The sequence below is a fragment of the Rattus norvegicus genome, chromosome 1 (genome assembly GCF_021556685.1).
Source record: "Rattus norvegicus strain SHRSP/BbbUtx chromosome 1, alternate assembly SHRSP_T2T, whole genome shotgun sequence".
NCBI lineage: Eukaryota > Metazoa > Chordata > Mammalia > Rodentia > Muridae > Rattus > Rattus norvegicus.
This window is the reverse complement of record NC_141534.1, coordinates 29,520,653-29,533,102: the sequence shown is the minus strand read 5'-3', so window position 1 is coordinate 29,533,102 and position 12,450 is coordinate 29,520,653. Positions and strand designations below refer to the sequence as shown.

The following is a 12,450-nucleotide window of genomic DNA, read 5'->3' as shown; positions in this document are numbered from 1 at the left end:
ATGGAGTCATCTACTGCATTATCTGGCCCCATCATCCCATGTCATAATGTAGGCCTTTTGTCTTTAGAAGTAAATCAACAAAGTTACTTTTCCTTATCTCACAGGCCATCTCTAAGCACTTGTCAGGACAGGGAAACAGAACATTCCTCTGCTTGCCACTCTGAGCCAGCTCCAAGGATACTAAGGCTTGGGACAAGATGAGCCTGCCTGACTTTGCTGATTTAAGCCTTGGCTGTGGTTTTCAGACGCTGCAATATGAGAAAGATACAGAATGTCACAATGTAACCCATTCTCCACTTTACAAAGTCACGCAGTCAATCTCTGTAATAGGTCTTTTGGGATAAATTTACCTATTACAAAGGAATGAATTTGTTTGCTTTCATATCCCTTACCTGATAAACTCAGTTAAGATGAGTACATTTAGAAGGAATATTTATCTCTCTGCTCATGACTTTTTTTCCACACAAAAAGATTAATAGTTGTTAAGACTATTGAATGATATAGATCTAATGACTTAAAAAATAATTAACCCTCTTATTTTTGTCATGGAAAATACTGTCTAGCATTTTTTAGGTAAAGGGACTTGCTTAGGTCATCTAAACACTTGTGACTATGCTGGATTGTAAATCAAAGTCTTTAGCTCTCACTCCACTCTTCCTAATGCTCACTGGTGATTCTCCCTTTCAGGGTTCAGTCTCTATCACAAACATGAAATTTGCACTTTATCAATCATAAAATGCCATTTGTAACACCATATAAGACAGTGCTTTGAACAGGTAGGCTATATTTTGCATAAAACATAAGGTTACAACTATTCATCTATATAATTGAGTGGGAAGGTTTTGGTACCACTAAATTTCTTTTAAAGAATTTCCAAATTTTAGTGTAAACAATTGGTGGCAACATCTCTTGCTGACCTCATAGTTAAGGCGGAGATGGTCTTAGCGAGTAAGAGGCACCACAACTGGATGCTTTGTAAATGAGCACTCCTCGCGTAAGTGATGATTTTTATTTAAGTGTCACGTTGTTAAAAATTTTCAGCTGGAAAAATGGGAGTTCTTACCATTGGGACACCCAGTCATTCTTTACAAACTATAGTGTTCTTGACAAACTCTAACCTTTGAATAATGGGCTATATATAATTCCATTGTTTTTAGTATTGATTTATGAACAGTTTAATCAGAATGCTAGTAATGCTTCTGAAATAAAACGTATGATTGGGTACAGTAAACAAACAAAACATCTCCAGCATTTCCCTCATATTCATATTTATATTCATGTATTTTTATTAAGGCTTAATTGCAAAGCTCTGCAAATCTACTAGAGGGCTCAATAGATGGTAATTTTTAAGGTGATCTACTCATTGTAAGTGTTTAAAAACATAACAAAGAAAGCCATCTATGTTTTCCAACAAAATCAAAAGCAAGACAAAAATCTACTTATCTTATGAATCCATATATTTCAAATTATTGTTTTGTAAATAACACTACTGAACAATATCTTATAAGAGGAAAGCTTTGACATTATCAAGTCAAATAAAATTGCTATACACTATCATGACTAACTCTTGCTATATTCTCAAAACTTAATGATAGTTTTCTAATGGCAACGAAGGTTGATTCTTACATTTCATGAAACACAATATGCACTGTGCTGGCATTTCGTGAATTCACTGTGAATTTGGAATGACCTTTGTGGTGAGTAGGAATAGGTATATGAGTCAATAGTGAGGAAGAGGAAGAGATCAGGGAAATACCAACTTGAGTGTTTAAAGAATGATAAAGAGGAAAAAATAGAAAATTAGAGTCTGTGTAATAGTATTTTTGAAAGTTTACGTAATTTCAGAGAAATGTTTTGGTATTAAATATTTATGTAAGGTTCTGAAATGCTTTGCTATGAAGGATGAAAAACACTACACATATTTAAAGGATTAGATATTTAACTAAAAATATTTTTAGACATTTAGTAGCAATTTGGAGATACCTACACAGATTCAAATAATCTGAAAGGATCAAATGTCTATGAAAGTGGTTTTGAAGTAATGTAGCAAGGGTTTTACTGTAACAACTTAAAATCAAATTTTATTGCATGTTGTAATTTCAGTTCATTGCTTTCTGGAGACCTAATTTGTAGAACATTAAAAGCCAGGGAACCCTTTCCTTGGAGAAATGGCCCATCTATGTACAATTTGAAATACGTCCCTGTTGCAGGCTCAAAGGAATGTTGAAATGACTGTGAGAAATTCTTTTCACTTATTCTTCTACCAATTCTTAGAATGAGTTGAGTTAAGATGACAATATTTCAAGTCACTAATTTTTAAGCCACTCAGTAAAATCTTTCTGCTGGAGCAGAAAGTAAAATGGAATAACAACAAAGAATTTTGGGAAACAAATTGCTGATGCTTTAGAGCTAGAAAGGGAAATGCACTTCGTTTTTCTTTTTGTGTTGCCACTATTTCCTAGGAAATTGCATTTATCTTTGATTTGCATTCATATCATGTGATATGCTACAGAGTGCATGTTCTCCAGCAGATCTTGGTCATATCTGTCTCGAACTATTTTTCTCAAAACCGAAGCATACAGGTGACAAATGCAGGTAAGAAAGGTAAAACGACTTTGTTCCCAATCTCCAAATAAAACATTAAATTAATATTTCAACTTCATAGTGTTTTTATTTTATCTGTTAACTTGCTAACCAAGATCAGCAATAAAACCACCAAGAGCACATCAGAACCTTATACTATGTCAACATAAGGAATAATCAATTCCAATAAGTATATTATCAGAATAAATATTTTTGTTGTACTCTTGATTCTTTTCCTCTTTCTCTGTAGATTGTAGTAGCTGTATTTTCATTATGGGGCATATAATGAACTTCTAAATCTGAAAAACTAAGATGAAATTAATAGTTGCCCACAATTAAAGAGCATTGTACCTGATATCCTCTTGCAGAGAGGCTATGGCCTCTGGGGCAGTATCATCCTACTGAGGCTTCTGGATAATCAAATAATGAGATACGAGAGAAAAACACTCTAGTCCTATTTGGTGTGTAATTAATTATTTGACATTAGTCAGCATTATAGCAACAACACTTATAAAGATTCCTAGTTAAGCAAAACAGCCCAGTCTCTAAACATATCTGGAAAATCATAGTCTTGAGATCATCAAGTTAATTATTTCACTAGCCTGACCTGATAGCTTCTCTATAGCAGGTCAGCACATAGTATAAATATATAAAGGGCAGGGAGGTTTATGTAAGGAGAAAAGTTCCATTGACTGGCTGTCTGGCCAGCTAGTAGGGTCCTGTTTCTTAGACCCCTTCTGTCCAGAAGGGAGATTCTGCAGTACCAGCTTCTACACTTCAAGTGACAGTTTCTACCCCCACATAAATAATCCAGGTGAAAAGGGGATGCATAGGGAAAGGATTATGATAAAGATGATGTTTAAATGCTACTAACACAAAAGTCAAGGGTGGACTTTACCGCACTTCAAAGGCTGAGCTGGAAATGAGATCAAAGATGGAAGGTAGGTTTTGTAACTCACTGTCCAGTGCCCACAGCTAGAGATTGCTGGCAAAAATCTTCTGAATGATGACTTCTTTGAGTAGGGGCTTTACATTTTATCCTGAATAACTTATTTTGTCATCTCTAGCCGCCGTATATCAATCAAAATCAGTACAATTTTGTTGGTTACGCACCATAATTATACAGACATTTATATAGGTGTGAGACTTCTGTTGGAAAGCATTGCATATTCTTCTAGAGAAAATGGTAGCTTCTAATAATTAGAATCATTGGTATGTGGAGATCAATAGAATATTGATTATTGTAGAGAAAAATAAGAATATTCGCATAACTCTATATACCTGAACATGTTTAACAATATAAATTATAATCTTTGCTAGCAAGAACCTTAGGTACTAAGACACTTAAGAGACCACTTTAAAAAACAAAAAGACTTCAGAAATCTTTTATTTTTACCCTTAATTTTCTGCCTCTCTCATTAGTAATATTTCTAAACGTTTAAGAAAATGAAACTATTTACTACCGGGCAAAAGCGATACGCTTAATTGCTCTCCTAAGTTGCCTTATAGTGGAAAAAAAGGAATGTCTGGCCAGTTTTAAAATAATTTGACTACTGCCTTATTCATTATAAAATAATCCCAAGTCCTATAAAGGAGGTTTTTATTCAGATATTTTAAAAATCGCGGTCCAGGTGATTTTATAAACCGGCTGCGTTAATTTCCAGTTTCTGGACATTTAACAAGGATCTACCTTCTGGTCTTAGTGCAAAGAGCTGCGCCTGCCAAATCTTTTTTCTGTCTGCACGGAGGACGCAAGGGGTCGCCCCTCTCCCAGGATTGCAGAAGCAACCAAGCCGCAAAAGCAGACTTTAAGAGCAGCCGCACTAGGAGAGCTGCGGGAGGGACCTCTTTTCCAGACCCTCTCCCATAGAATCACTGGAATTTCAGCTCGATTCCACTTATTTTTCTCTCTTAACCCCGCAACACAACCAGAGGGCGCCTCTGACTTGGTTTTGAGATGATACAGGAAGAGAGAAAAGCAGTCTCTTTTAGACTTCACACATCATCGCCCTAGTTCCAACCCAGATGTGCGCACCCTGAGTTTCCCCCGCTCTCGTCTTTAGGAGTGTGGAAATGGAAACTAATACACAGCAAACTATCTTTGCTTTCTTTTATTTCCTTCAGAAACAGAGCCTCCCAACTCCCAGAAACTCAGGTACCAGTGACACTGAGACACAGACCCTGCCTCATCCCGGCAAGTGTGTGACTCCGAGGTCGAGGGTCGAAGGTGGGGACAGGATGGAGTGGTCTGGGATAAGTACACTGGCATGAGCGATGCGGGCAAACAGCTATGTTCCTCCTGGCTTTGTTTTCCCCATTGACCTCCGAAACTCGGTGCCCAGCGGACCTAGCTTGCCTGAGAGAGTGGCTATGCGGACCTCTGGGCCCTCAGGCTGCCACTTCAGTATGCCTCAGCAGCAGGGCCTGAGCGATAGAGTGGGTGGGAGGGTTGCAAAGAATACAAACCACTCAGAGGCCAAGAATAATAAATCGGATGCCCTGACATGTTTAGTTTAGGCCCTCCTGCGCTGAGACGCGATCCTTAAAGGCAATGGGGCCAACTCTAAGCCTCTGGCGTTCTCGCCCAGCCACGATTTTTAAAGGCAATTTTCAGGTGAATCAAACTTTGTCTGGCTTAGACTAGCGGTACAAAGGGAGCTTTCAGGGGACCCTCACGTCCAGGACCAGGACAGAGACAAACAGTGGTGAGAGGAGATTGCTAAATTTCCACCCCACACAAGTGCTGTGTGTCCTGAGAGCTGCCAGCATTCCTGACCGGTTTTGCGGGTTGGACACTTTGGAAAGAGATCTCATCTGGGGACCAGACAAGGTCGTGGGCTGACCAGCCGCCCAGGTCCAAGCTACCAAAGCAAAAGCTTTACTGGGTGTTTTCTGTTAGTTTCCCTTAGTAGCTACCCCTGGGGCCCTAGAGCCCTCTGTAGAGCCAGGATCGCCCATAGCTCTGCGAAAAGTACTCCCTTTGCAGACACTGACAACAGCGGTGCCGGGCCACCCGGGAACAAATAGAGAAATCACCCTCGCATCTGTGTTAGGATCTCTGAAAGATGCCGGCCTGCCTCAGACCAACTTAGGTGGAGGCTGCCCTGAGGGAACCGTTTAATTCCAGCAAAGGCACAGTTTCACACAGCCGGGACATAAGACGCTCCCATGACTGAAGAGCAGAAGGGAGATGAGCTCAAGGGGGGAACCCCACTCTCAGTATGCGTCTGTCTCAGGGGGACCCGCTTGAGAGAGTCTGAGGTGGCCAGAGCATTCACGTGGTGACAGGCAAGGCATGAAAGTGACTGAAGTTCTGAGCCTCTAGAGTCCGGCTGCCTTCCGACCGTGGAGCATGGGACATGGGGCAACTCCTCAGACAGTCCTGGAAGCGCTGGCGCCTCAGTGCCACTCTACTGTGCGCGTGGTGGGAAGCGGCAGCACCCGGCGCTTGCTCGCTGTCCCTCGGGCCCGCCCCAGGATGCTTGACTTGACTACCATAAAGCAGCTTGGGGGGCTCAGCCAAGGTTCCCCTGAGCCAGGCGGGAACTAGGGGTGATCCTATGTCGCGTTGCGCCAGAATCAAGCAACCCGAAGGCAGGGTGACCCAGCCGCCCGGGGCTTTAGGCCTCCGTCGGAGCCTCAAAGGAAAAGCACAAATCCCTAGAGTGAATCTAAGAAAGAAACGAAGATTTCCAGATCTTGAATTACAAGGGGGCGGGAGCCAGACTAGCCCCGGGTGCGCGGAGTTCGGCACTGGCTTGTTGTATGCTGGGGTAGGAGAGCCGGTGCCTGAACTGCTATCTCCTATGGGAGGCATAGGGTGTAGGTCGGAAAGACTGTTTCCTCTGGCGGGTGACTCCTGGCAGGCAAAACAACCTGACAGGTGAATGTGGTGGAAGGGAGCAAAGGCACAACACAAACCAAAACCAAAACAACTACGAAAATAAACAACTACCCCCTTCCCCCCCAAAAAAAGAAAGAAAAAAGAGAAAAGAAAAGAAAAGAAAAGAAAAGAAAAGAAAAGAAAGCCCCGCACTTACTTCTTCGCTGCCGCCTTCCTCGGGTGGCGTTTTGGCTGCCGATGTATTCCATAAAGTTCAAAATGATAAAAAACCAAGAAATCAGTCGCAAGTGCATAGTAACCCAGTAATGTTACCCTTCTCTTTCTCCTTTTTCTTTCACTGTTAGTTATATTTAATGTTCTTAAAAATCTGTATGTAGGTGTTAGGCGAGTCTATATGGAGAGCTGGAAAACCAGAGCAGCCGGACTTCTTCACTGAGATCCAACAGGCATGCTGTGATGGCAAGCGAAGCGGGACGGGTGGACAGGGAAACCAACAATTGCATTCTCAAATTGTCTGAACACAGCCGGCTGCTCTGGGGTGGCTGTCATCGCCACGAGCGAAGGTTGCAGGAGCCTCCTGGCTGGCCGCAGGTTAGCCTCGGTTGCACAGCGGCGGCGGCCACGGGCGGGATCCAGGCGAGCAGTGGCCCCTGGGGCTTAGAGGCTGTGGCGGCTGCGGCAGTGGCAGGGACCCCGGGAGCGCTGGGGAGCGGACACAGTGGGTACCACGACCATGGCCAAGGGGCGCTGGAGAGATCCGAGCTGTTTCTGGCGTTCCGAGCAGGAGCTGCTCCAGTGTTGGGCAGGGCTGGGAGCACCCCATACGGGAGGAGGGGGAGGGAGGGGAGAGGGGATGACTGCGGGGGGCGGGGGGAGCTCGGGGGCGGGGAGGAGCAACAACCCCGAGCGACCTCAATAACTTTCAATTTCAAGAGGGAAAGAGGGAGCTGGAAAAGTACAGGCGTTGCGATTTGGCAGAGGGACGGGAAGAGGCGCCTAAGGGGTCCCGGGTCTGCGGCGGAGCATCTCTGGACACAGCAAAGACTGCAGGAGAATAGGCCCTCGATGGGACAGTTTGAATCCGGCGAGGTGGCGCACTGGGGTTTGGTATGCTTGAGGCTTCTGACCCAGCTGTACCAAATACCCCAGACCCAATGCCTCTGTTGTCCTTAGCCGTGTCCTTCTGCTCTTTAGAGACCCTGCCTCACTCCCGCAACTGCTCATGGACAATCTGCCCCTTGTCTCTCATATTCCTAGTTTCCTGGGATTTCTGGCTACAGATGCCTTCTCAAGTCTTAGCCTTTCTCCGTGTCTCTCTGTTGCTTTATCCCTCCCCCACCCCACCCCCCCTTTTCCAGGGAAAGTAGCTGTGGTTGTGTGGTCTCAGGGGTGTTAGGCGGGGTTTACCCTTCAACTTGAAGATGCTTTACCTGATTTTAAGGGGAGGACTCAGAGGTATGAGCTCTCTGGGTAATCTGGATGGAAATGCAGTTGCATTATGGCTTTTTCCCAAGCCCAGCCTTGCTCTGGAAGATCCCTCCTCCCTCAGGCACTTCCCCAAGTAGTCTGCTTGCCTATTAGGTTCTCTCTCTCTCTTGTCTTCTTAAGTTCTCGAGAAGAGAGAAGAATCTGCTGTACATTCTGATCTCTCATCTGGGGGACTGGGAATACTATATGGAAAGATTGTCCCCACTTGAGGGTAATGCAAAAATGTTTATTTCTTGCTTCTGTTTCCAGAGCAAGTGGAGGGGAGGTAGAGGGCTCTTGGCAGTAGCAAGAAAAAAAAATCCAGGTTCTCAGGCCAAACCACCACCAGGCCCTAAGATGATGTCCACTGTTGGGCATCCTACCTCTTCCCCACCCCTCTTCCCCACCCATATAGTTATAAGTATTTTGTTTAAGGTCACGTGTCTCAAAGCATTTTTAATGTAAACCTGTCCTAAGGGTACTGATCAGTATTCTAAAGGGTTCTTTTGCAGTGAAAATGCCTTATGAAACTTTGGATTACAAGGAAGCTACTTAGAAAAGAAGTGAGATTTGCAGGAGTGCCTTCGATTTATGTGTTCATGAATTAGAGGGGAAGCAAGGGTCACAGGCCCTGCCTGTCTCATTTTGTAATCTTTAAAAGCACTCCAGGTTACAGGTCTCTGGAGTCTGTTATATACCCCAAGATTGGGGTTGAGATGGAATGGCCTGGATACAAAAGTCAGGAAACTTCAAACAGGTACTCTTTGCAAAGCTTTGCAACACAGAACTTGGGAGGCTGGCCTTTGTTGCTAAGTCATTACTAAATGTTTTTCCTACTTGTACTGGAAGTTTGAAAACAGGCACAATATGCTCTAAGTATGGTGTAAGAAAAAGGCAGTGACCCTGTTTAGAGTATGATTTGTGCTTGCTTTTAAGAATATATCACACAACTCCATTTTCTGGGATAAAACTTTTCTGAACATCCCACAAGTAGTAGGAGCTGCATGAGGAACATGTGCACACGAGCGCACACAGACATACATACATATGTGCACACACATACACAGGTATACATACACACATATGCACACATACACACATAGAGAAAGACAGACAGACACATACACATACACTATAGAGACACACACACATAGGCACACACATACACAGAGACACACACATACATGCAGAGAGAGACACACACATACATACACATACATACACAGAGACAGACACACAGAGACACACACACACACAGACACACACACATACACATACACAATACATACACACATTTACAGAGAGACACACTCACATACACACACACACACAGAACGAGAGAGTCAGAGAGAGACAGAGACAGACACAGAGAGACAGAGAGAGACACAGAGACAGAGACAAAGAGACAGAGAGAGAGACAGAAAGGCAGAGAGACAGAGACAGAGAGACAGAGAAAGACTGGGAGAGAGACAAAGAGACAGAGGGTTGGAGGGAGAGAGCACCCACTCTCTATCTGTTGAATAATGTTTACTGATAAATGACAATTTATCACTCTGAACTAGAGAAGATGCAGACACCCTCAATTCCAATAATGACTATCTAGTAAAGAAGCCACTGTATTTCTTTTTGCCTGTCCCCATCAGCTTTTTGTTCCTTCTTGCTTAATACCCCAGATCTAGAATATCTGCACCATAAAGTGTGTAGGGTTTGAAAGCTATGGGAGGCTCCCTTTGAAAAGGACTCCAGAGACAGGCTTTCTAATCCAGGATACTTGAGCCGGATGGGATGAGATTGCAAAAGGCATATAAAAATGCAATTTGGTGGAAAAGTTCAGGGAAATAAGCAAGAAGACAGACACCCACTTCTCTTCTCGCCTGTGCTCTGCAGACATATGTTCTTTAGGATGAGAACGGGAATGGCAGGGTAAGTAAATAAACAAAGCCAGTGATCAGCTAAGGTTCTTGAGCTGTCCCAGAAAGAAGTGTTAGATGCAGCGGGCAGGAAAAGCTTGTCAAGGAACAAGCGCCATTCAGAGGAAACATAAGGAAAACATTAAATAAATCGAGAGAGCATTCTTTCTTTCTTGACACCCTGCTTTAGAATAACTCATTTTTTTTTCTTTTTTGGTCTATGTTACCTTAGTATTAAATGTGTGTTTACTTGCCTGGCTGAGTCTTACATTCCCTCGGCTGTTCCAGAAGCTTACGGAAGGCATGCCACAGACTATTTTGTGCAATAAAGTCCCTAGTTTTTCAGTTCAGCAAAGAAAATAATGCTCCTAGAAGCTGACAGTGCCTCACTGAGCTCCCTACTAAAGCAACTTAGAAGCCATGGGTGCAGCACAAAGTTGGAAATTTTCTTATGATTTTAACATTTATCACATCAAACCGGGATTAAGAGTTGGAGACTCAGGACAAGAGAATAGTGTGGGTTTGGATAAACATGGAGAGATAAACATACCCAGAATGTGACTGCAATTTCTCATCTTTCCCTACTGCCTCCCCCAACCAGTCAAAGGCAACAGTAAGAAGTTATTTTTATCCACTGCAGCAGGAGCACTTTAAGGAACAAACATGATTGTCATGGTGTTGAAACCATACAGCGAATTTGTGGAAGGAAGCTTGCTCCAGAAAAAGAGAGAGCAAACCTAAGACTTCGGAATGGGGTTCGGCTTCTAATGATGAGAGATGTTTGACAAAGTTGGAACTGACGTCAGCCACTATGCCATAGAGCTCATATGCAGATTCAGAAAATGCTCTGCTCTCCAGTTGCTCAGATCTGGATGCATTCGAGTGAATAAATCAAACAGGGAGCTGCTGGCAAAGTCTGTGTTACTAATGTAGTCAGAAACCACCTTGGAATTACGGAGCAGATAGATTATTTAAAAGCCATTGAAATTAGTAGATGGAGTCAACCACTATTCCAGACAGATAGTAGCGTCCAAAGACTCTGCTTGTACTGACTATAATAACACCACCTTCAAGAAAGGGAGAGAGAGAGAGAGACGGGCTTGTAATTCCAAATGCTGAAGCTATTTCTAGCAGTGTGACATCACACTTTGCACTTACAGGCTTGGGTTTAACTGAATAGGTCCAGATTTAGAAATCTGCTTTTGAATGCGTCACTCGGCTGGAAATGCCCAGCCCCTTACAGGAATCCTAAAGGACTCTGATCTAGCAAAGATAAACCCAGGACTAGTTTGATAAGCCTCTCTATCTGCAGACTTTCGCATCCCAAGCAAGTGTACATCTTAACCTCCTAATTCTGGGCATACTCCTATAGAAAGCAGAGATGGGGACTGTTACATCTCATGGAGACACTGGTCTGGTTCAGTTTGATTTGTGAACCCTACCTGGGGAAGGGGTTGGTAAAGCTGGACTCTAGGGAGTAGGGGCTTAAAAAATTCATGTCACTTTAGTTTTTCAGAGAAAAGACAAAAAAAAAAAGCTTTAATTTTTCCCATTTGTGCCTCTCTTTTTACAGGGCTGTATATCCATGTTTCCTTTGTTCCTGGAGACTCTTCCCAAGTTCACAGTGTAGCTTGAGTGACTGTATTGGCACCATTAGGTTGAGGAGTGACTATCAAAGACCTGAAGGCATTATGGCATATCGAAGCCTATAGGAGAGGGGTTGTTGATGAGAAAATGCTATACTGGCATATACCATCCCAAACAGATCTCAGAGCACATTGCTTCCAGGATGAGACATCTGGGACCAGAAAATCAGTCACATATGGCCAAGCTTATCAATATTAACACTATCTTTTATATCTGATTTTGGTGCCATCTTTGACCACAGGAAGTTGACAATTTTGAATTACATCACCAGAACTCTTAAATCAGTGCATAGGAGCAAAGGTTGTTTCTGCTCTATTCTTGCTTTAGCTTTGTTCTGGAAATAAGTGTACTCCATTGGTGATGAGCACAGCTTTGAGGAGCAGTGCCTTTTCCATGGCTCCAGGTCATTCTCAATCAGGCTTCAATAGCAGAGTGTTATAGCATCTTCCTACTTTTTGAGCCTAATAGTAGAAACAGTTTCCAACTTTTCCTAATCTCTAGGTGAATCAACATTTCTCACTGATTCCTTTTGCCTTTCCTATGATATTTAACTTTTGATCTGACAGTAACATTATCCGAAGATCTCCCCCCAAGTCCCTAAGTGACAGGAAGTTGTCAAAGCTGGGACTGGAAACTAGACTGACTAACAGCACTAGCATTCTTCCTATCTCATCCCACTTCTCCAGAGGAACATACGCTTATTAGCTGGGCATGGTGGCATATCCATTAACACCAGCATTGTGGACGCAGAAGCTGCAGGAATTCTATGAAGTTGAGGCCTGCCTTGGCTACATACCGAGTTTCAGGATTAGAGCAGGATGGGAGGGAAATCTTATAAGGTAACAAAATGAGCAGGCAACAGATATCAGAGCGATGATGTCATGGGTTCAGTCAGTGTCAATTACCAGAATCACAATGGCAATAGCAAAGCAAAGTTCATGTTCAAAGTTAAACCTAGGCAATGGTACAAGAGGAGACAAACAGGAAGTAAAAGAGCAA

At 43.2% G+C, this 12,450-nt stretch overlaps 1 protein-coding gene and 1 long non-coding RNA gene across 3 annotated transcripts in view; one reads left to right on the top strand and one right to left on the bottom strand.

Annotated features, from left to right (window-relative positions):
* Positions 1 to 7,197, bottom strand: part of Rspo3 (R-spondin 3) — a 92,631-nt gene extending 85,434 nt beyond the window's left edge. Inside the window, exon 1 of one of the 2 annotated variants that reach the window (XM_087580330.1) lies at positions 6,624 to 7,197. In XM_087580330.1, the coding sequence (XP_087436456.1) occupies positions 6,624 to 6,720 (97 nt within the window). In that variant the 5' untranslated portion in view covers positions 6,721 to 7,197. 2 annotated transcript variants of the gene reach the window in all.
* Positions 7,198 to 7,353: 156 nt separating this feature from the next.
* The window catches only part of LOC148006894 (uncharacterized), a 28,027-nt gene continuing 22,930 nt past the window's right edge, over positions 7,354 to 12,450 (top strand). The window contains exon 1 of the long non-coding RNA XR_015649157.1: positions 7,354 to 7,534. This is a non-coding gene — a long non-coding RNA (uncharacterized LOC148006894). The remainder of the gene's footprint in view (positions 7,535 to 12,450) is intronic.